The sequence below is a fragment of the Sphaerodactylus townsendi genome, linkage group LG06 (genome assembly GCF_021028975.2).
Source record: "Sphaerodactylus townsendi isolate TG3544 linkage group LG06, MPM_Stown_v2.3, whole genome shotgun sequence".
Taxonomy (NCBI): Eukaryota; Metazoa; Chordata; class Lepidosauria; order Squamata; family Sphaerodactylidae; genus Sphaerodactylus; species Sphaerodactylus townsendi.
The window spans coordinates 37,976,360-38,001,095 of record NC_059430.1 but is presented as its reverse complement, the minus strand read 5'-3'; the positions used below and the strand labels follow the sequence as shown (position 1 = coordinate 38,001,095).

At 44.2% G+C, this 24,736-nt stretch overlaps 1 protein-coding gene across 4 annotated transcripts in view; it reads left to right on the top strand.

The window, feature by feature from the left end:
• The first annotated feature begins 1,199 nt into the window (after window positions 1–1,199).
• CARD10 (caspase recruitment domain family member 10) overlaps window positions 1,200–24,736 on the top strand; it is a 47,671-nt gene continuing 24,134 nt past the window's right edge. Inside the window, exons 1-10 of one of the 4 annotated variants that reach the window (XM_048500867.1) lie at window positions 1,200–1,334; window positions 2,338–2,462; window positions 5,912–6,130; window positions 7,544–7,681; window positions 8,937–9,262; window positions 14,460–14,642; window positions 19,676–19,831; window positions 20,184–20,309; window positions 22,057–22,254; window positions 24,386–24,532. In XM_048500867.1, coding sequence (XP_048356824.1) covers window positions 2,456–2,462; window positions 5,912–6,130; window positions 7,544–7,681; window positions 8,937–9,262; window positions 14,460–14,642; window positions 19,676–19,831; window positions 20,184–20,309; window positions 22,057–22,254; window positions 24,386–24,532 — 1,500 coding nt within the window. In that variant the 5' untranslated portion in view covers window positions 1,200–1,334; window positions 2,338–2,455. Of the gene's footprint in view, window positions 1,533–2,337; window positions 2,463–5,911; window positions 6,131–7,543; window positions 7,682–8,936; window positions 9,263–14,459; window positions 14,643–19,675; window positions 19,832–20,183; window positions 20,310–22,056; window positions 22,255–24,385; window positions 24,533–24,736 lie in introns of all 4 variants that reach the window. The other 3 variants (XM_048500868.1, XM_048500869.1, XM_048500866.1) reach the window with 3 other exon arrangements.

Sequence of the window (24,736 nt, the reverse complement as noted above, 5' to 3'; positions counted from 1 at the left end):
GTAACTAGCCCAAGTTTATCCAGCAGACTCCATGTTGAGTGGGGAATCCAACCTGGTTCTCCAGATTAGCATCCACGGCTCCTAACCACTACACAATACTGACTTAATCCATCAAAATAGGTAGTGAATGCTTTTTATGGTATGAAAGTAAATACCATCACATGGTAGATAGCATCCCACTAATCCTCTATTAAAGGAACAGGTTAATTTTTTCAGGCAGCTGACAATCTTACCGGACAGAGATTTCAAGGAGTAATTCAATGTGAGCAATGTCCAAACAATGCCTAGCAGTCAATAGAACTGAACAGCGCAATACTTTACTCAATTCAGTTTGGACTGTGTAAGAGTATAGAAATGGGGGCAGGGATGGGGCAATTAGCAATTTTAGCCTTTACACATTTGGGATAGAGACTTCTATCCCAGAAAGAATTATTTACAGGCCTATCTATGCCTTGACACTTTAATTTCTAGTAATGTGTATGTGAGTGGGGGGCGGGGGAGGGGGGTGGTGGAGTAAAAGACAAAAGGTCCATTTGCACAATCAGTCCTGGAATGTAAGCTATATGCTGCTATTGCTTATTGTACACAAATTCAATATTGAAAACTGGTCTTCTCTTGTGTACTGTCCTGCCTATCTGACAGGAGGCTACATGAATTTCAGACAGAATAAATTTGTACAGGAGGCAGAAGAGGTGGCAGTCGAGATACCCACTTGCCCTTTTGACACCCAATTGCTAGATTTTTTCCATACTGCTCCATCTGTGTCCAAATTTACGTATCCACCAATATGTCTCTGACATCTCATAGCTCTCTGGTGATGGTGGCACATTTGTCTACTAAAGCAATCAGCACTTTGAAAGACAAAAAGGCCACGGCAGAGAACCGAGGTCAGTTGCTACAGTACATAGTTCAATAGATGTGCTTCTTGAGACCCCTTGCAGCATCACAGAGGACACAGCACTACAACTCCATTTCATGTATGACACCGCTGAGTCTGCATGAGTCTATATTGGCAACTCTTAAAAAATACCTGCTGCTTGTTCTACAGAAGGGAACAGGTGTGCGTGCGTGTGCAGGGTACCAGAGGGAGCTTTGCTTGTTGGCTGCTCTGCCTTTTTGCTTGTTCCTTTTGTCCAGGCCTTCCCGCCCGCCAGGGTGTCTTTTCTCCTCTGAATGGAATCCACACAGCGCGCATTCCTGGGCAGGCAGAGGGGCTGCTGGGACTTGTTTGGGCTGAAGCCACCTCGCATTCTTCATTCAACAGGAAAACTATCCCGCCCACTCTTTCTTGCCCGGGCCCGGGCGGCGGCGGTTGCTGCTGCAGCTGCCTCCAGGTGTGTGAGTGAAAGAGATGAGCAGGCGCAGGAATGAGTGAGAGATGGGGCTGGAGCGAGGCAGGAAAAAAAAGGAGGGGAAAAACGGAAAGGAAAGGAAGGGAAAGTTGGCAAACTTCTGGCTTGCTCTGTATTGTTGAACAGTTTGCAACTGAGATGCAGTCCCGACGGAATTAGTTCATCACCCGAGAGGCTGAGGTGAGAGTTCCCAGGGCTCGAACCCTAGGGAAGGAAGTGAGAAGGGGAGGAGGGGTGAGCTGGAAAAATAGCTGTGATTTTGTGACTTCAGAAATTAAATATATTTTCTTTTTTTCATGAGACTTGGGATAGGGTCATAATTTATGATTGGGCCCGGTGCAGAAAAACCAATAGAGCATTAGGACACAAAAGCAAGATGTGAGTCCAAAGTTGTTGATATGTGTGTGGGGTTGATAGAGTTAGCTGTGGTTAATCAGTATTGAAGAAAAGGCTGTGTCGGCAATTGATCAAAGGGACCTTCTTATTCTTCGCAAGTTGAGGGGCTGAGGTCTAATATTAGATCTAGATTTTGAGGATAATTGTAAGGGCAGAAAGGCTCGATATAGGTTTGGTAAATAAAATAATACCTGCTCACCCTTGGTTTAAATTTGGGCTTGGGAGTTGCTCAGAATCCTGCAAGCTGCCAGCGTCTGTCACATGATCGCGTATCTGGCTTGGGCTACAGCAGATAGCTCAATTAAGGACCAGAATGTTGGTGGAGCAAATGGAATTACCCTGGTGCCACTTTGTGAAATGTTTTCATTTAATTTCTTCTGACGTTGTTGTAAGGTATTTCTGCAGCATGCATTTTATTTGTGTGTGACAGCTGCATAGGCACAGAGCAAGAGAAAAGAGGGGCGGGGGAGGCTGAATGCCCAGAGATAAAAAAGGAAACCTGTTCATGCAGTTAACTTATGATCCTAAGAAGAGGGACAGCGCTATAACAATAAAAATCCTTCTCTACTCTGTTGCCTGTTGCATTTAGGATAATCCAAACTTTCCCCAAAGCAGCTGGCTCTTATTGTGTTGAAGGCAGAAGGCAAAAGCAGCCCACAGAAACTGAGCTATTGATTCTGGACTGGTGCTACCTGTGACGACTTAGCATGTCAGGTAAGCTAGTTTGAACGATGCAAGTGTGAGGGGTTGGAGGTCTTGTGTATTCTAAAACGGAAGTGGCTGTACATGAGTGTATGTGTGCATGTTTGCAGTGGGCACTCCTTTTCCTCCAGCCATGAATAGAGCTCCATAAATCACTTGAGACGGATGACAAACTGCTGCAGAAAGCACCTGCCCTCGGGTAGTCTGGGGAGGGTGGAGTTGGCGAGACTGGTGTTTGATGATTTAGCAAGACACTGGATTGTCTACTCTGGGTGACTCAGGTGCATCCTTGGAATCCCTTTCTCTGGCTCTTACCTCACTTTGGAACAGCAGAGAGCAATACAGCATAGAGCACAGCACAGAGCAATAGTTTGAAAGGGGTGATGTAGGACTGCTGCCCTTGTCTCTTGCAGAACCTTATGTGACAGGTTGACAGTCACTGGACAAGGTGGAACTTTTTCCAGCATGAAGGTTTAGAGATGGGAAAATCTACACTTAATTTTTTCTCTGTTACTCATATTGGTTTTTAAAGTAACAGAAAACGGCGGTAGTAAACCCTTGATGGGCTCTACCATTTCTGTCTGTTCAGCATCAGTTGACATTTCAGTTGCATCTGGCAGTGACCTCCCCCCCCCCCCATTTTTAGGCAGTGGTGTTTCCCAATCATGCTGCCTGCAGACTTTATAGCAGGAATTGCAGAATGTTACTGGAGTGCCATCTTGCACTCCCAGGGGGTTTGTTTACTACCAAAAGTATAATTATGTGCACTTTAAAAAGGGGAGCTAATGATTCCATTGGTCAACACAGTTCTGGAGAGGAAATAAGCAGTGATGAGTATCTGCCTTGTTCCCTTTACCATCACGCTGTAGGCCTGGTTTTGGGGGCAGAGTCTTTTAGTGGCACTGGTTCAAATGGATAAGGGGAGTGCATCTCTACTAGTGTTGCTAGGTCTTTTGGCCAAATTGAGAGTGTGGATCTTACCACGTTTCTGAAATGCCTAAAAGAGGAGGTTAGTCAGGGGAAATATTTAGATTGTTTAATAACAGGCTGTTCTCAGAAAGTGGTAGTGGGAGATGCAGAATAACTATCTATAGATGTGCATGAGGAGGGTGGTATAGGGATTTCTTACATAGTAGCTCACCAAACTGCAGCATCTAGGAAGGAAGTGATAACAAGGAAAGTGGACTGAAATAAATATAAGTTTGTATACCAAGGCTCTTTTAGTCACTTGATGGGTTTGGTTTGGAATCCTTGTTAGAGTGACTGTACTTTATTGCCATCCTAATTAGTTCAGCTTGGCTTGTGGCTTACAGAGGCTGGTCTGTTGAGCAGTGACACATTCCTGCAGGCAATGCCAGTGTGGGCTGAAAGACATTTCTGTGGAAAAGCAAACATTTATATCTGGGTCTCCTACATGAGCTCTCTGGTTCTGTGGAAGTCTGGGGAAATCCTTTCAAGTGGGAACTGAAGCTTCGGTGAGCCTCGCATTAAGTTCAGGTGTAAGGTGGTGAGACACATCCAATATTGTGTTTTTGTGGCGGCACTAAGATGATTTTCTCCTGTTCAGTGGAGCTAAGGCTGTGTATTCAGTAGTTTTGTTCCTTGGGCTCTCTGCTGTGTGAAGACCGAGACTTCTGTGCCTGGGAGGGAGTGAATGAGTGGAGGCAGGGTGACATTTTCTTTTGTGGAAGATTTTTTTTTTGTTAATGGAAAGCTTTTTGTCCACATTTGCAGAGCAGCTGGATATTCCTTTTACCCACAGAGCTTTTAAATGTGTTTGTTCAGGGACTTTAAATTCCTTACATTCCTGCTGGTTTGACATAATGCTCACAGGGACAGTGTTACCCTTGTCTGCCTGCAGTGACCTGACTTAATAGTTCTCTGTGTAGGGTCTGAAGGAACAAATATGGTAATATAATATACATGCTGAAGCTAGGCAGGTCTGGGCCTAGTCACTGCCTGAACGGGAGACCACTTGGGAATTCTGTTCACAAAGGCAGGATATAAAGGCCAAATTTCACCTAACATGGTTTCCATAGACAGAACTTTGGTCAGTGCTCAGTGTTTAAAGCCTAGTGTGTACTATGTGGATTGGGGTTGAGGAACAAGGCGGAAATCAACCATCCTCTCCCATACCATTTCCCCAGTTAAAAATAGTTTCTCCCCCTCCACTAGCTGCTATTTGCTCCATTAGAGAAAAAGGCAAGTACAACACAGAGGGGCTTCTCCTCCCTAGAAACAACCTGTGAGCATGGTGGTAAATTTCGATTATGGAATTTCTTTACCTTGCAGATTTTTTAAGGGAATTTTGGCAACCTGTCATTATTTATATAGTGCCCCTAAGTACATGATGCTCTGCAGAATCAATGAGCAAAAAAAGATGACCCCTTGCTCCTTGGAGCATTTCTGCAGAGGGTGAAGAATTGGAGGGAGGGAGGGAGGGAGGAGGCCAGGTCACCAAAGTTTTATTTACGCTCCTAAGTTTTATTTCATGGAGAGTGAGAACTAGGGGGCTGTGAGTATTAGGAAGAGTGAGGACTAGAGGGTTGAGCTGGTGGCTTTACTGAAGAGATATGTTTGGAGGTGAGACATGCCAAAAAAGAGAGAGGGTCACTCCCTGCACTCATGTTCCAAAAAGGCCATCAGCTAGAAACTTCCACCTACTCACTCTGGCCCCTTCCGCACATGTAAGATAATGCACTTTCAGTCCACTTTCACAATTGTTTGCAAGTGGCTTTTGCTATTCCACGCAGTACCACCTGCAAAGTGGATTAAGTGCATATTCTGCATGTGTGGAAGGGGGCTCTGTATCAACTAGAGCCAGTTCTGTCAAGAATAGATAACCTTGAAGCTTGTTCCTTAACTTTCCTACAATGTATGTGTGAGATCACCCTTATAGTCTACGAAAACACAATACAGAAAACACACAGCACAGTTCAGTTTCATTGGGGAGGGGCTGTGACTTAGGGTTAGAGCATATGCTTTGCATTTATAAAATCCCAGGTTCAGCACTTTCAATTTAAAAATTAGATAGTAGGTGATGTAAAAGACATTTAGCTTGAGACCCTGGAAATTGGCTGCCAATGAAGTTAGATGATACTGGCTTTTGTAGATTAATGGTCTAAAGAATTAGCATAAGTGGGATGTTGTGTGGTTTCCGGGCTGTATGGCTGTGTTCAAGTAGCATTTCCTTCTGACGTTTCACCTGCATCTGTGGCTGGCATCTTCAGAGGAAACGTCAGGAGAAAATGCTACTAGAACACAGCCATACAGCCTGGAACCCACACGTCCCGTGAAAGCCTTCAACAGTAAAGTAGCATAAGGCTGCTTTGTGAATTTCTGTGTTCTCCAGGAAGATGAGCATTCCCACTTTGGTCCTGAACACATATTGAAAGGAAGGGGTAATATCCATTTAGTACAGAGATTAAATGGAAATGAATCCACATTAATTGTGCCCCTAGGGCCCATGGATATGGCCAACCAGACCTCAAGCCTCTCAGAGGTGGAAGAGGAAGAAATTACCTTGTGGGAGAAGATTGAAAGTTTGCGGCATCAACTCACCCGCTCTCTGAACCCGGCAAAGCTGACGCCATACCTGCGCCAATGTCGTGTGATAGATGAGCAGGATGAAGAGGAGGTGCTTAGTGCCTACCGGTTTCCTTGCAAGAGTAACCGCACAGGTGAGAAGAGTTCTCCTCCCACAGAACATATGGGGGAAAGGTATCTTTTTGCTTCAAAAACCTTTCCGTAAAGTGTGAGGTAGAGGAGTACATTACAGAAGATGTTGTATATGTGCTATGCTTTGCCTGATAATGGCACCTCAGACATGTTAAATGTGTAGAGATGTGTCTGAGTGTGTACTTTGCTTCTTAACTGATTGTTTCTGCAGATGCTCATAGAATTTTCATGGATTTTTGCTGTGTTGTGAAGTCTGAAACAGCTTTTAGTGTGCATTTAAGTTGTTGAAATTCTCTCGTCCCCAGGTTGATAATAGGCAAGCTACCTGTTCCTGAAGAATTCATTCCTCTCTTGTAACAGATACTACTAGGAGATAATTAAGGTTTGCCTTGCTGAATTAAATTAAAGGTCCCTCATTCAGTCTCCAGTAGCAGCCAGCCAGCCATTTGCTCTTAGAAAGCTTTCTGTCAAATTAAGCCCCTTTGACTGTTACCTGACAACTGGAGGTATAATGCCTCAAAACATGAAAGTTCCATTATGATCTCTAAGCATTGATATACTCAGTGAATGTGTCTTGAATTGCTTTTATAAGTAAATTATTCATCTTGTGGCTTGAAATGTATTCCCTGCTGGGTTTCTTTCTTATTCAGAGTTTTCAGTGCTTCACATCAGGAAAAACACCACAATAACACACATAAGGCTCAAACACTGAGGAATCTAAGTGGGGATTCCTATTGATAAAGGTTCAGGCATCACAATTGATTAGCTGCATAAAGATCTTGGCATTTATTTATTTCTTGCTCCTTCAAGAAACTCAGGAGGATTAGTCCATTTTTATTTTCACAACAGCCCTCTGAAGTAGGTTAGGCCAGGAGAGGGAGATGGGCCCAAGATATCCAGTGGCCTAAATGGCAAGCAGGAACTCAAACATTGACACATACTAGAGATATGCAAGTGGAGTTGTGTGGTTGAACTTGCTGTGAAGTTATTTCACACTGTAATCTGGGTTGTGTGAGTTCATTTATATAAATATCTGTATTCCTGCCTTATCTCTATTATTATTACTTAGCATTACCATAGTCAGGATAGGTTTAAAGTCATTCTTTTGACTTTGTCTCCAACAATCTCTGTTTCCATTGTTCTCATTTTACATACGAGGAACTAAAATTGAAAATGATTTTCTGAAAGCTCTCCCATTGGGTTTAGAATAGAAACAGAATCTGAATTTGAGATTCCCAGTGTGAACAATCTACATCACCATGCTAGTTCTCAGCAGTGATAAAGGTTGCGTTAGATGACTGTGTTAGATCCCTCCAGTTGCATGATTTTAAGACTCTGTAATGACATGACTCTGTCTGCTGCTCACATGATATTTATTCAGGGAAAGTGACTTTTGATTGTATCTTTGTCTGCAGGACTCCTCATGGATATCCTTCGAAACCGAGGGAAACGGGGCTATGAAGCATTCCTAGAGTCCTTGGAGTTCTATTATCCTGAACATTTCACTCAATTGACTGGGAAGCAGCCAGTGCAACGCTTCTCTATGATCCTGGGTAAGAAGATAAAGACATCTTCAGAGAGGCTTGAGGAACCCTCCTGTCCAGAGGTGTTAACAGTTTGTGTGTCACCCTGGATGTTCTGTTAAGGTGTAAAACGTCATTTGGAATCTGTAATCCTCTGTTCAACCAGAATTCCTGGGGAACTTGGGGTGTTTGGTTCGTAAACAAAAGTTCCTAGTCCTCTTGACTGAGGAGAGCTAGGCAGTGCCTGCGGTCTAGAAGATTATATATGCCTGATCTATATGCTTGGTCAAGTCTTTTAAGTTACTCAGATGGAAGGGTGCTTTGCCAGAAAAGAAGGGAGAAGCTTGGCTTTGTGCATATTGTCGTGTAGTGTGGCTTGCTAATTCAGAGTGTGTCTACAAAATACTTCATAATGTAGCGGCTACGTTTCTGTGCCTTGTATGACTACCTCCCACTTCTACCCATGTGCCTCTCCATGTAGAGCACAACTGTGCACCTACCACCACCACCACCCCCGCAACTAAAGCTTGCATATTAAGTAAAATTATGCCAAATTATTAGGGTTGCAAACCTCCAGGTGGTAGCTAGAAGATCTCCCTTTATTACAATTGATCTCCAGGTGACAGAGATCAGTTCACCTGGAAAAATGTCCACTTTGGATGGTACATTTCTCTGTCCCTCTCTTCCTCAAATGCTGCCCTCCTCAGGCTCAACCCACAAAAGTTGTTCTTTGTGGATAAAGATATTTTCTGTCTGTGGACATTTCTGGTGGAGAGAAGCCTCTGTGGAATTAGGAAATTGGGGAGAGGGCACTGGTATGGCAACAGTTGTGCTAAGAGCCAGTTCAATACAGTACGGCAACCTTTTTGGCAATCTTGTGTTTGCTTCACATTGTAAGCTGCTGTCCATTGCAGAAAGGCATGTTTATAAGCATGTTGGAGCAAGGCTTAAACCAGGGGTGTCCAACTCTGGTGTGTCAGATGTTCATGGACTACAATTCCCATTAGCCACTCCTGGCATTGGCCATGCCAGCAGGGGTTGATGGGAACTGTAGTCCATGAACATCTGAAGCCCCAGAGTTGTACACCCCTGCCTTAAACTAATGATTGACTACCTCCTCCTGCCTTTCTATCCAGTGTCAATTTTCAGTGCCTGTCTCCATTTCACACATTCCCCTGCTTACTGCTGTCCGTGGCTATGTGTCATTTAAATCTGTTGCCACATTGGTAAGTCTTCATAGTCCTAGCACCCAAGGGAGGACCCAATTATCTGTGCCTCTTTGCAGATGAGGAGGGGCCTGAAGGTTTGACACAGTTTTTGATGATGGAAGTGAAGAAGGCAAGGGCCCAAAGGAAAGGGCATCTGGCCAAAGAGCACCAGCTCCAGGTGAAGAACCAGGCCTTGCAGGAGGAGGTCAGCCAGCTGAAACAACAACTCCAGCAACTGCAGAAGGTGCAGGAGCGTCTCCAGAGGTTCCAGGAGGAGTGGGATTCCAACAGCATGGAGCTGCTGAGGCTGAAGGACGAAAATTACATGCTGGCCATGCGCTACTCACAACTGTGCGAGGAGAAGAATGCCGCTGTCCTTCGGAGCAGGGACTTGCAGCTGGGGGTATGTGTGAATGCACACAGCAAAACCGAACAGGCTGCTGTGAAGAGATGCATATGTCGGAGTCAAGCTAAGCTGACTTTCCTGCGTCAGAAGTCAGCCATGAATTTAGCACTGTCTACACAGATCTAGCTGTTCAGACCTCATTAGTCCCAGCCTCTTGGCAGCGAGTTCAGAAGAAATACGGAAAAGGTTTTGAAACACTTGTCATCAGTTTTTTCCCCCCTTGGAGTTTCTTGTTTGTGTCTCATCCTCAGCATTGCCCACATCACATTCCTGTTTTTTGTTGCTCAGGGCAAAGCTTTACACATTACAGTTAGATTATTTAAAAAGACCTTTTATTTTCCAAACACAGCTACTTAAAGCTGCATTTTCCATAGGAAGGTTAACCGTCTGCCATTCCTTGAATATCAATACCATAACCTCCACTTCCCCACTTTTATCTTTGCTGGGGAAAAACTGACAGATATTCAGATGGGTAAAAATGGTTCAGGGTGTGGTGGAAATAGAGTGGATGGCCTGGAACCGTAAGAATGCATCTAGGCTGTTCCTTCATGAAGCAGTAAATATTTTAGGAGGAAAACCAGGTACCAGCAAATGGCTTTAGAATATAGAGAAACCACAGTGTCCTCTGGCAAAGTATTATACTTTTTTTTTCCTAAGAAGAGTTTCTCCAGCCATTCCGTTAGGTGACTTAGGTTTTTTCTTCCTGGATAAGTTCTTGCATGAGGCCATCTTTAGCCTTCCTTGCAGTTTTTCTTGTTTCTCTTCACACCTGAAATGCTCCTACTTTGCTACAGACTTCTTCCCAGCATCCTACTCAGGCTGCCTAACCATCCTCATAATCCTAAGTAGAGTGTGACAAAAGAAAGAGAATGGGAGTGAACAGTGGGAGCTAATAACAGAGCAAATAAGTCTCAGATGACCGCAGTGAGTGAGTCAAGGAATATTTTGCAGGCCAGGGTGAAAAAAAAATCCTGTTTCTTTCCAACCAAAAATAGGTCATACAGGGATGGACGTTCTCTTGCTGCACAGGAATAGGGTACGTTGGTTTCCTGTGGTTCCTGTTGCCTACAACAAGCCTATTCAGATATTCAGCTTTGGTGCTCTGACCATGCGTAATGGGAGTACGTGCTACCCATGATCCTCTGAAAATGTGTGATTGCCATATTGTGTGAAAGGGACAATGCATGTATTTTTCTTGCATGTACAGCTCTGGTGAGCCCGAACACAGTATTGTATTTTAATAGCTGTTTTGAAACTTATTTTATTGTTGAAGTTAGAAGTGTATCCTATTGAGGAGATCATAGTGTTGCTGAGAAGACTCGGTCCTCTAGGTTGCTGAGAAGACTAGGTCCTTTCTTTCTGGAGAAGAAAGCAGAGTAGAAAAGAGGAAAAAGATGAAGGAGAAAGTAGAGCAGAATCAATAAAGAGGGACAGAAAATTAGAACCTTATGTTAACAATCCTGCTTCATGCTTTCCCCTTACCTGAATTAAATGTAGTCCTCCAAAAATGATGTTCTGTACATTCCAGAGCTGAACAAGCATGGAAAATTTGATGGCCTACACACACAAAATATGGTGACCACCCCTACTGTGAGGATCATGAGTAGCTTGTGCTTCTGCTATGCATGGTTGGAGTGCCAAAATCAAGCTCCTGTGTGTATTATGTGCCCCCAAATAAATTCTGATTAATAGCAACCTTATGTATTATTGACCTCCAAAATGTCGTATTGTTAATAACCTTGTTCAGGTCTTGCAAACTGAAGGCTGTGGTTTTCTCACTGTATCATCTGAAAAAACAGCTATTCCATCATCTCTGCTTGAGAGACACAGGCTGAAAAAAGGGGGACTCAATTACAAACACAGCCCTGATAACTGTGATCAAAATAAAGTTGTAGTTAGAAAGACCTTAATAACAAATTTAATTCTTTAGTTGTCCCCCAACTAAGGTATTGGATACACTTATAGTTAACGTTTTGTTTCCCTCTTAATTCTGTGTGGGATTCTCAATAGTTTCTATTCATCTTCAGTACAGTATATTCCACGCAGGTTGTTTTTCTGCATGTTATTTTATGTTTAATAGTTGAAGCCCAGTGAGGCAGTTACATTGTATTAAATTCTTTATTAAGATCTTTCTGACTACCACTTTATTTTGACCAAAGTTATCTCAGCTATATTTGTAATTGGATTCTTCCATCCGTGTTGCCAGAACTTTATTGCCTTAGAAAATAGGAGGGCTAGCACATGCTCTTCACGTGCTGCAAGTCAGTACCTAAGTCTACTGCAAAATATACAGAGTACTTCTTCAGGAGAAAGATTTATTGGGACACAAATTTACATTCCCCTAATCCCTTAGCCCTAATCACAAGTCATAGTGAACAAACCTACAAATGTACATTTGATTGTTCTTTGTGCGTTAAGAAATTCTCATGTTATAGTCAATGCATGTGCACCTGAATGTATGATACAGACCACCTCATTCAATTACTGGTCCCTGGTTCCATTCTTAAGTGAAGACATGTTGGTTGTTTCTTAAAGACAAATGTCTGCGCATATAGGCGCATTCACTGTAACATGTGAACAGGGCTCTTGTCACCAGTTACACCATTTCCTGTTGCCCAGATATGCTTTGCACCTTTCCTTCTCCAAATTATTCCTCAAGTTTTCCATAATCTTTCCCCTTCCTCAAGCCCGTGTCTAAGCATACGTGAAACTGCATTTTTCTGTATTATTGTGCCCCGTGTGTGTGTGTGTGTCCCCTTCTCCTTTTTATTATCTCTTTCCCCTTGACTCACAGTATATCGCATTCACTGTGGTGTAAGCAACTTCCTGCTCTTTGGCTCTGTAACTCTATGCATATTGATGATGCTGTAAAAATGATAGATTGCAGCAGTCCTAGCCTTTGCCGGTTGGATCTGAGGCTTGGTAGCAACTTCCATTTTTTTGCTTTGGGAAGGCTCTGCTGTGCAGCATATGGCAAACCCACTTCGCTGTCTTCCTTTTAATGAACGGAACAGGCTTTGTTCTCATATCTTTGAGATGTGGCCGCCTTTTTGCTTAGAGTTCCTGCCCAAGAAGCTAAGGGTTTGATCCAGACTAAATCTTCATCAGTGGAACAGAATTTTCCAGTCTCCCTCCCCCCACCCCACATTGCAGCCCACTGATCCCTATTGCAGTTTGCAGCCCACTGATCTCCATTAGGTGCTGCTCGGGGGGGGCGGGGAGAGGGCAGGGGAACCCGAGAACCAACATGTGGGGGTGGGTGGACTTCTGTGGGAAGGGCCCATAGGTAGACATTGCCAATTTAGTATGGCTCCAGCTCTAAGAATGCGCTTTTTGGATAAGCATGTGTGCGCGCGCCCACGCCTACATGTCTGTTTGGAAGGAGCATCATGATCTTGTTCTAAATCATTCTGATTATGTTGAAATTAATCCTATACCATCCCTGAAGGCTTAGTGTGAGAGAGTTAAAAAAATTATAATTACACACAATTAAAATTAGATTCAGATAGCACCATTCTGGATTCAGTTTTTCCCATGCATTATCTCAGTAATGACTACAAGCACTCTGCGAAGGAAGATTGTCACAAATGGATCTGTGTAAATATTGGCTTGTCATGGTACCCATATACAGATGCCCTCATTCTGGGTTTTGTAACACAGGGGCCTTGTCAGCAGCTAGCCCCTAGCCTAATTAAGCTATTAGTCAGATAAGTCTGAAGTCGTATTAGCAGATCAATGTTGTTTTGTAATATGACTGATATTATTACAGAGACAGAAGTCACTGTTGGCCCATATTTTGTATGTATGCTGAGCAGGGGCGTACTGCCTACGGGGACATGTCCCTGGGCGCAGGCTAGTCAGTCACGTGGGGGGTGCAAAATGGCCCTCCTTCCCCCTGCACCTACTGAGCAGCGAGGCCAGGAGCCTGCTGTGGGCCTGCCAGGCACCCCTCAGCCCAACCCTGCCAGGCTGCTCCTTCACCCAGCGGGGCTAGGCTGAGGGGTGGTCTGGCCCTGCCAGGCTGCCCAGGACCGCTGCCTCCAACTAAGGTAAGAGGGGCATGTGGGCGGGGTGGGGGGTCCTGGAGCAGGTGTTGCCCCAGGTGCCATTTCCCCCCAGGATGCCTCTGATGCTGAGGGCCAAGATATACATGACTATGGAGCTCTGTAGCAGACTGTCCCTCTGTGTAATAAGTAAACAGAACAACTGATTTTTAGATTGCTGCTATGGCAGAGAGGTTTAGAATTTGGGGGCCCAATTTCTCTCAGAAAAACTGCAAGAAGAAAATTTTAATCTACCATCTCCCCTTCCGTCCCTAGCACCTTTCCTACAGCCATTTGGCTCTGATTCAAATTCCTTTCCTCTTCCACCCCTCACATGGCTGATTTTGATGCTTGGGTTGATTCACGTGAAGTGTGTATGTGTGTGAATGCGGTCCCCTTTTAACTGACTGGACATGAGATTCTTAGCCCACAGTACTGATCTTTCCTCCCGACAAAAGGTATCTACCATTTTTCTAGCATATATTGTTATACAATCAAACCTCGGTCTTCGCTGCCCTCGGAGAGCGACGGTTTTGGTCTTCGCTAGTCGCCCCTGGCCATTTGGTCACCTTGGAGATTGGAGGTCACCTTGGCCTCTGTCGGTTTACTTGCTCCCATCACAATTTACTTCACAGGTTGGTGGTTGTGATGATAAAATGGAGGAGCGAAGAATGTTGTAGGCCATTTTGGATACCCACTGGGAGAAAAGTAGAGTATGAATGAAGTTAATAACACAACAAGGAAGTTGTGTTATTTGCCATCCCCCATGTGGGGCCTGGAAATCTAGATTTACAGGGATCTAGAGAAAATGGCTGCTTTCAGGGTGGCATTATTCTCTGCTAAGGCCTCTTCCCTTCGCAGGCTCTAACCCCAGATTCAGTCATTATTCTGCAGTAAGTAATCTTTTTAAGGAAAAGAAGTTTGTTTGAAAAAAACCCTTGTGTCTGCTTTTTGACCTGCTCCCTAATTCTAGAAATGTGGCGTGGGAGAAACACTCTTTGCAAATACTTGGATGTCCAGGTGTTGAGGACAAAATTGTTTAATTAGCCCAGTTCAGGTTGAGCCTTATATAAATCTCTTCTGCTGCTTTTGTCTCAATTGAGACTTATTCAGTAGCAGGGGTTGGTTAATCTTTGTTACCTGTGTTCCAGGTGGATCAATTGAAATGCAAGGTGAGCAGCCTGGAGGAAGAGTGCTCTGTGCTCAAGAAGCAGGCATCCCAGGCTCCCCAACGAGAGGTGGAAGAAACTGGGCTTGCAGACACCATATCAGAGATGCAAGCAGAGAACCAAAGGCTCATAGCTTCACTTCAGGAGCTGCAGAACGTGATGCAGGTATTAGCTGGGACAGCAAAGGAAAAGGAATAATCCTAATAGGAAAATGAGAGAAATTACTTGCCTTACGAGGAGTCATTACCAAAGTAAAAGGATTATTGGCTTATCTTCTCCCTTTTCTGGCAGAGACAGCAGTTTTCCCAGAGGCCTTTCCTAGGCCAGCTGCCTGAGATTTGCTGAACTGAAGATGCTGGTTGGTTGAATTTGGGCCTTCAGGTGGGCAGCACATGTGCTCTGTTAGTGAACTGTCACTGTGTGCCCCTTTCCCTCTTCTCTGCCGAAAGGAAAAGCTGGCACAAAGGAAAGCCAGCAATGTGTGAATCCTCTGTTAATGTCATAATTACCATTTTAGCCAACTGTAATCAAACCAGTGCCAGAGGTTGGGCAAACAGAAATGAGAACAGTAGTGTTCTGTGGGGAAGGGGGTGGGGAAGTATTTGGAGGTTGAAGAGTTTTTTAAGCATATAAAATCTATGTTTGAACAAACAATTTACTTTTGGTTATGACCACTTTTGTACCAGTATTTAGAGAGTAACCTAATAAACAGGGATGCCACTCAGGACTCCTGTACTTTTTTTTTAAATAGCTTTTTATTGAGGGTTTTTCATTTTAACAAAGAATGCACTACATGTAATGGGCTTTTGCACAGTTATGATATATATATATTGTTTAGAGAAATGGTCTTAAACTATCGTTAATTATGAATATCCCAGGAGCCCCTGAAGGTACGGTAAGGATAAGGCGCGAAAAGCAGAGGAGCAATTATTGTCTGGACTGCAGGCAACATTTAGGCACTGATTTTATGTAACGTGAATGGAACAGTTGGGAACAAAACAATTGATTAATATCTAGGAACAGAGAAAAACCAAAATAACAAAAACACATAAATCAGCAGTGAAATCTGTTTGGGTTTAATGCCAGCCCAGGTCAGTGTTATATCAAGCTGCAGATAGTGTTTCTGCCTTGAAACTTTGGCTTCTCTTGCAGTGAGGAAGGGGTGGGCTGGGGCAAGATAAGGCCCCCTGTGACTTGTCTGAAGGAACGGTAGCTAGTTGCATTATGTGCACGTCCCGCACTTCTGACCAGGGAGAGCAGTAGAGCTGCTGTATCTACCTTGTGATGCACATTTCCCATAGGACTGCCAATCTCAAGGTGGTAGTTGAAGATCACCTGGGATTAGAAGAAGAGTTTGACTTTATACCCTGCTTTCCTCAACCATAAGGAATCTGAAAGCAGCTTACAATCATTTTCCCTTCCCCTCCCCACATCAGGCACCTTGCGAGGTAGGGGCTGATAGGAATCGAAGTCCATGAACATCTGGAAGGCCAGAGTTGGACACCCCTGCCCTAGGAGATTATTCTGTTGCCTCAAGGACCCCCCCACCCCCATACAGCCATGGCTTCTTATCTCATTGAAAATGCTTATAACCTTCAATGTGTCATCACAACACCAACCCTGTGAAGTAGGTTAGGCTGAGAATGTGTGGCTGGCCCAAGGTCACTCGGTAAGTTTCTGTGGCACAAGTGGGGATTTGAACCCGGTTCTGTTAGATCTTAGTCTGACTCTAAGTGCTCTGCCATGCCAGCTCTCAGCTACTGCTTTGTTAACCAGACCAGGCAAAGGCACTGTATAGTCTGCCACTGGCAGGTGCTGATCCAAAGTGCCTTTATTCCTGTTCTCTTCTGTGCCTGAAGAGGAAGAAGAAGAAGGGTTTGGATTTGTATCCCCCCTTTCTCTCCTGTAGGAGACTCAAAGGGGCTTACAAGCTCCTTGTCCTTCCCCCCTCACAACAAACACCCTGTGAGGTGGGTGGGGCTGAGAGAGCTCCAAAAAGCTGTGAATAGCCAAGGTCTGGTGTGTGTTGGAGTGCACAGGCTAACCTGAATTCCCCAGATAAGCCTGCACAGCTCAAGCGGCAGAGCAGGGAATCAAACCCGGTTCCTCCAGATTAGAGTACACCTGCTCTTAACCACTACACCACTGCTGCTCTCAAAGAGGACTTTGAGGCCTCTTTGCATGTAGTGCCCGGTTGCTTACTAGGCTGGGTCCCTGCTTGAGACCATAAGATCCTAGTTTAAGCCCTGCTTGGTAAGCAGCTGATGATTGCAAGGACTTCATCGCCTCGTTCCTTGGTGCTCTCTCCCCACAGCTGGGTAGCACCCATGTCCTGCATTGTCTAGCCAACAAGTGGGAGTTTGCACATATCCCTTAAATGGAAGATCTACCCTCTTTCTCCACAGCCCTGTCACTTCCTGAACATTTGCCCTTCATCCGTTTCTCCTCCTCTTGCGCCCCCCCGCCCTATCAGTTCTTCAAGGCTGCCTGTTCCTTCTCTGCCTGTCTGGAATGCACATTTCCTAGGATTTATTTGAAAAGAGAAAATGTGCTTAACAGGTTAACCTCTTGCAACAAGGTGGAAACAAAATCACCTGCATGCATTGCCGGATGATAGGATGTAGTGCTTCTGGTGCTGGGTCAGGGCTGGTGTTATTAAAACACTAAAAATAATAGCTGTTTTAAAATAAAAGTCCCTTAGTGTTAAGGCAGTGCTGGAATATCAATTGGTGCTTTGAATTGCCTTGTCTCTCAGCTGTTGTCTGGGAGCAGCACACTGGCAGCTGGCGATATGGGCTGTGTGTGCTCCTCTCCTCTGCTCGCTCCTCTGTCTTGCCAATGATTGACATATGAACATGTCAACTGTAGTATTTCTTTTCTCTCTGTCAGAAGACATCCTATGCGATAGAGTGGCCAATCAGCCCCTGCCAGCACGGCAAATTGGCTCTGCTGGCACGGGCTGATGGGAACTGTAGTCCATGAACATCTGGAGTGCCATAGGTTGGCCACCCCTGCATCGGATAGACTTTTCCGATGTTCAGGGAATTGTTAATTCCCATCAGTTCTACCAGTGCTGGCCAATTGGCCATGCTGACAGAGGCTGATGGGAATTGTAGTTCCTGAACATCTGGAGAGCCGCAGGTTCCCTACCCCTGGGATAGACCTTTATATCCTCAGTTGTTTCTAGTGCTATTTATACAACTTTATCTTAATAACTTGCAGCATGTCAAAGCCCAAAGAAAACTACTTAAAGATGTTCTCTGTTTGGGTTCCCATCCACGATAAGGATTGAAGTGGCAAAATTACAATTTAACTTGGTCAGGGGAGGCACCATTTGCCCACACATGGTCTGTTTTTTGGAATCATATGAGACCTAGATGTGCTTCCTATTACACCTGGAATGACATTTCCCCATCATTCTCTCCTTTGTTCTGTTCAGTCCTCTTTGCCCTACCATCTGTCATTTTCCTGTTGATATGGAAAGTAGACTTCAGTTTTTAAGAAAAAGATTAATGAGTACAAATCTGGATATAGTCAGTTACATAAGTTGCCCATATGTTCCATAAAGTGTTGACATTGCTGTTAACCTGTATAATAAAAAAAACCCTGATCCCCAAGGCATGAAAACGTGAGGTTCTCATCTTGAAAGATGAAGTCTGTCTCACTGTGTTTCTAATGAACCATAGAACATTGCTTAGTTATGATGTTTTGACTCTATGCTGTTAAGGTGACTCAGTGTGTGTCTTTAGTTCATGCTTTTCACCTGTCAGTGACCTCATTTTGGACATCTGTATTTTTGTTAACCCTGGTCTATGTGTTTCCTGGTCTGTGGTTAGTCATTTTCTTGTAATGATCTTTCAGTTGAGTATTTCTTCTGTGAGCAAGATTATCTCCTAGGTCCCTTCCGATCCTAACATTGTGTGACACTTACATGTGTCTTATGTCAGTATTTATGTTGCAAACTCTTAGTGATATGGAGAATTCTGACACCAGTTCTAGATTCTGTGGGCACTGGGTGTTCCCGAGGTGGCTATTGCTAATGTGGAAGCTCTCTTCAGTCTTAGGAGATTCCATGGGACAGGCAAAAAGATTTGTTTCAGTGGACTGACAAATAGCCAGTTAGAAGTGACTCACCACATGGCTTTTAAAAATGTATAAACCAAAGTAAAGGTCCCTAATCTGGCATCCGTTGGTGCCATGGTGTCAGCCAACTGTGTTTAGGAAGAGGGTGGGATCTAGTGGGGCTTTTGCCCAGCAGAACTTCTGCTTGGCCATTGGCGATCCAATTGGCTGTGCAGACCTATAAAAATTGCGATTGGTAAAGTAGAGGACTTTTTACTGTGTGACTGGAGATAAGCTATGTAAGGGAGGCAATATTTTAATACAGTATAGGTATTTTAAATTGTCAGGATTTTCATTGTTGTTTTATAGTGGCAGTTTTTGTCAGAAGTTTGTAAACTGAATGTATGACCAACGCGAAGTTTTTTACTATTCACTTTTTAACTGGAACTGTATTTTTAAACTGGAACTATATTTTAACTGGAACTATCGTGTATATGCCAATAAAGGCTTATTGAATTGAATTTAAAAAGGCATCTTGCTAGGCAGAGATTCTGCCTGAAAAGTTGAAGAGTTACTATTAAGAGTTATGCACTCTCTAACATTCTGTGGTGGTTCCACCCTGGGGCAGCCACTTTTTAATTGCCCTCAACACCCTTTGTCAGAATCCTAAAATTCCCATAGGCTCAAAAAGGTTGGGAAACCCTGGTCTAGGGAATATTGATACGGCAAGAGGAGGAGATGTGATACAAATTAAATAAATAAAACTTCAGCTGGTTGAACAAGTTGTTCTTTCTCTCCTGGAAATTGTGGCTAACAATGAATATGCAGCACCTTCACCAAATGACAGATCCTAAGATTTTTTTTATGGGGTGTTGTAACATCTAAAACAGTAGAAAAGCTGGTTCAGGTCAGCCGTATGGATATGCCTTTACATCCTTGTGAAGAGTGATTCAGGAGAAGTGTATATAGATAACGTTTTTTACTTTGGTTCCCCTGCTGGAAAGGTTGGTAATAAAAGTCACCCCGAAAGGGAATTGTTGCACTGTGACTGTTCTGCTCTCAAGGTCACACATTTTGCTTCCTGTTGTTTAGTCATCTGGGCAGAGAAGTGACTCCACAATCTTAATGTTATTCAGATGGCAAGTGAAGGCCGGGTGCCAGGTTCTGAGCGGATCCTTCTAGATATTCTGGAGCATGACTGGAAGGAAGCACAGGCAGACCGCCAGGAACTTTGCCAGAAACTAGATTCTGTGCAAAATGAGCTGCAGTGGGCAGAGGAACTGAGAGATAAGGTAAGATGGTCCCCACCTGCAAGTGTTCATGGTGGCACAGCGCCAAGCTCCCTTCCGTATTTATTTAGAAAATTTATAATCCATCTTATACTCCAGAATTATACTCCATCTTTTCACAACAAGTTGGCTAATAAACTGATACCCGCCCATCTTAGGACAGTCAGTCAATCGCAGTTAACAGAGTCAGTGGCAGTGTGAAAATGCAGGAAATGATCTGCACTTATTTATTATAAATCTGTATCCCAGATTTGGCGCTGGTGCCAAAAATAAGTTGTAGAGCTGAGTGGCGGGTTAGTTTAAGCCATAAATATATCTGTGGAAGATGTCATCCACTGCATTTCTCCTTTCTTAGTACCTGCAGGAGGTGGAGATTCTCCAGCTGAAATACCAAACTTTGCAGAAAAATTGTGACCTGTATAAGCACAGAATGAACACGGTGCTGTCTCAGTTGGAGGAGATTGAAAAAGAAAGAGATCAGGTGAGTTGCCACTTTCAGATGTCGTTTCCTTTTGTGGAACTGGAGGCCCCGCTAGATGGCTGAATCTTACAATAGGAAAATTCAGGGCAAGTTTTAACACTGTGGTACTTTTCCTCTCCCAATATAGCTGCATCCCACAGTACTCCAGGTAACATAAGATGCATCTAAAGACTGCCTGGTGGGGTGGGGACTCCTGTTTCTTTAACATAAGATTAATGGGATGTTGTTTACCAGGTGATGTTATTTACCTCTGTGCCATAAAAAGCTTCTGCTACCCATTCGCACACATGACACCTCTGTTAAAGGGGCAGGACATTCCCACCTGCTCAGCTCTTTTGGCAGAGACAAGGAAATGCAAGAAAAAGCAAAAAGGTGTAAAATTGTTTAATTTGCATCACTCAGACTGCAGAATTCAGGATTTTAAAAAAAGGCTTGTTTGTCTACCAATCCAATCCACCTTTATTATGGGCCAACATAATCCCATCTGTCCAAAGTATATCTCTGCTACACCTACTACTATAGCAGTGATAGCGAACCTTTTCGAGACTGAGTGTCCAAATTGCAACCCAAAACCCACTTATTTATTGCAAAGTGCTAACATGGCAATTTAACCTGCATACTGAGGTTTTCGTTTAGAAAAAATGGTTGGCTCTGAGGCGTGCGTTACTCAGGAGTAAGCTTGGTGGTAGTTGGTGGCTTTGCTTTGAAGCAACAATGCAACTCTTCCAATGGGTGAATCACAACCCTAGCAGGGTTTACTCAGAAGCAAGCCTCATTGCCAGCACTGAGCTTACTCCCAGGTAAAGGATTGCACTTTACATAAGAACTAACCTGCTGGATAAGACCAGAGTCCATCTAGTCCAGCACTCTTCTACTCGCAGTGGCCCACCAGGTGCCTTTGGGAGCTCACATGCAGGAGGTGAAAAGGCAATGGCAATTGCTGCTGCTGCTGTTCCTGAGCGCACCTGGGTCTGCTAAGGCATTTGCAATCTGAGATCAAGGAGGATCAAGATTGGTAGCCATAGATCGACTTCTCCTCCATAAATCTGTCCAAGCCCCTTTTAAAGCTATCCAGGTTAGTGGCCATCACCACCTCCTGTGGCAGCATATTCCAAATACCAATCACACGTTGCGTGAAGAAGTGTTTCCTTTTATTAGTCCTAATTCTTCCCCCCAGCATTTTCAATGAATGCCTCCTGGTTCTAGTATTGTGAGAAAGAGAGAGAAAAATTCTCTCCTGTCAACATTCTTCCTTCCTATCCCATGCATAATTCCTCTGTATAGGACTTCAACTCATATCCCTCCCTCAGGACGTCTCCCCTCCTCCAAACTAGAGTCCCAAACGCTGCAGCCTCTCCTCATAAGGAAGATGCTCCAATCCCTCAATCAAGCTCGTTGCCCTTCTCTGCACTTTTTCTATCTCTTCGATATTCTTTTTGAGATGTGGTGACCAGAACTGAATATAGTACTCCAAGTGCAGTCGCACCAGGGCTTTATATAAGGGCACTTTAGTTCTTCGCATGAAAATCAGTGGGGTTTAACAGCGCTTAACAGGGTTACCTACACTGCTTCCTTAAAACTAGGTCTTAGGTTTAATGCTAATAATCGAGCCCAGCGACCCAGGCCAGCCTAGATGTATGTGTGTGTGTGTGTGGGGGCACTCTGCGAGTGCCCACAGAGATTGCCACCTCTGGCACCCGTGCCATAGGTTCGCCATCACTGCACTATAGCATGGTGTTTCTTTTAGGCAATCCGGAGTCGAGATGGCATTCAACTACAGTACTCCCAAAGCCTTGTTGAAAAGGACCAGTACCGCAAGCGTGTTCGTGCCTTGGAAGAGGAGAGGGATGAGTTGCTGAGCAAACTGACCCAGGCAGAAGGCAAGATCAACACACTAGAGGCTCATCTGCAGCGATGCCATTGTGCCAGGGGCTTGGGCAAGAAGGTGAGTTTAGCAGTGGGAAGTTCTTGTTCAAAAGGAGGATCTTCCAGAGGGAGGGAAAGGAGGACAGACCAGGGCTTGGATTGAAGTGGGGATCGCAAGAGGGGTTGACAACAGGATTTGCATTGCCATAGTAGAACTGGCCTAGCTGGGGACTGACAGTAGCTTGAAGGTCGGGTGGAATAAAAGATTGCAGCTTCAGGTCTGAATGGAGTCTGGACTTGTTGAGACGGAGAGGGAAGAAGATCTTGGGGTTGTACTAAATCCGTGGCCATGCTGGCAGAGGCTGATGGGAATTGTAGTCCATAACATCTGGAGTGCCAAAGGTTCGCCACCACTGTACTAAATATATCAATGAAAGCATCAACCCAGTGTGCTGGCAGCAGTGAAAAAGACAAACTCTGTGTTAGGGATTATTAGGAAATGGATTGAAAATAAAACAACTGATATTATAATACCCCCTTATAGATGTATAGATGTGGGACCTCCTTTGGAATAATATGTGCAGTTCTGGTCACCCTGTCTCAGGAAGAACATTGTAGAGCTGGAAAAAGTATAGGACCATCATGATGTTTAGGGGGCTGGAGCACTTTCCCTGTGAGGAAAGGCTGAAGGATTTGGGGTTTTTCAGTTTAAGAGAGCAACAACTAAAGGGAGACAGGATGGAGGCTTTTAAAAACATGCACCGGCTAGAGAGACAAAGATAACTTTTTGTCCCTCTTCCAGAACACTAGAACTTGGGGGTATCCAATCAAGCTGATGGTAGGGTTGCCAGCTCTGGATATTTTGGAGTCGGAACCTGAGGATGGTGGTATTTGGGAGGAGAAGGACTTCAATGGGGTATAATACCATACATTTCACCTTCCAAAGCAGCCATTTTTGCCAGGTAAACTTTTCTCTGTCAGCTGGAGATCAGTTATAATCCCAGGAGATCTCCTGTACTACGAAGAGGTTGATAATCCTAGCTGATGGGCAAAAAAAGGAAATATTTCTTGACACAGTGAGTGTTTGGAATGTGAAATTTGCTGCTAGAGGATATAGTGGTGGCCACAGGCACAGACAGCTTGAAAAGGGGATTAGGCAGATTAATGGAGGGTAGGGCTATCAGTGGCGACTAGCCATGATGACTAAATGGAACCTCCATGTTTAGAGGCAATCAGTCTTTGAATCCCACTGCCAGGAGGCAACATCTGAGGAAGGCTCAGCCTCTAAGCCCTGTGTTGGTCTTCCAGAAAGGATTCCAGACTAGATGGACCAATTATAGGATCCGGCAGGACTCTTTTTATGTGACAGGAACAGGGTTATCCATAATGAGTGCACATTTCTGTTACTTTATCACCTGTAGCCAAACAGATTTTGCCTGTTTTTAAGCACTACGGAAACTTGCAAGACTCCAGGCAGTATATTGATGATAAGGCCTTAGGCATTCTTCAGCCCTCTGGGGGAGAAAGTGAACAATCTATCCACTGTCCACAGCCTCAAGCATCACTCCGGTTCCATATTTGCCCCTGCTTGAGGTGTGAACAGATATGGGGACCAATGTGGAATTATGCCAGTGGAACATGGGGCTATGAATGACAGCTGTTTCCAAGATGTCCAACCTTATTCTTTTCAAAGCACCACATGGCTTATTATGGAGTGTGCTTTAATGGGCCACAGCCTTCTTCCTCAGTTGCCGAAATAGATCAAGAAAGTCATGAGAAAATGTCCACAAGCTGTACATATGAACAAGAGTAGCTAAGAATTAACCTATTTATCCCCACCTTCCTGAAATAAATGCAAAAATTGCCTCATGAGGCGCTAATCACATATAAATGGTGGTGGCATGAGAACCACCACAATTCCTGTTCAAAGCCCAGCTGTTAATGAATTCCACCTGTGCCGCTCATGATCCTGCTGTCCTGTGAGGCTACTGCAAATGTTTAGTCGCCAGAGATAATGAGGAAATCCACTGCATGAGTTCTCCTTTCCTGCTCCCCAGAATCTCGGAATAAGAAATCAGTGAGTTATTTTTCAGGAGGGGAGTTCCAGGTATGAAGGTTTGGCTTCCGGGTAAATAAAAACCTCATTATGTATCATTTTAGGAATCATCTAGTTTGCTGAGGCATTTTTAAAAATTTTTTTGTCCCCCTAGATGTGTTCCTCCTCCCATTCACTCTGTTCCATCTTGAGCAGCACCTGGAGCATTGTTGATAAACCTTCCTATCTGGAGGACGGAATTGTGGATGCGTCTGGTGTCCTGGATGTTGTCTTTCCTGAGGACTGCATAAACCAGAAAGTGGTGAGGCTTTAGCAACCTGTAATGCTGTTTTGCATTTGTGTAGCACAACAACCTGGAAAGAACAAGGCTATCCTTACCGCATCTGTGGGAGTTGGCAACATTTCCTTGCCTTACTATCTTTTTCTTCCAAAATGGAAAAAATGCAACTTGGGATGGCAAGTGGTCATGCCTAGGGTCACCGTGAGCTGGAAACCCTGCCCAGGA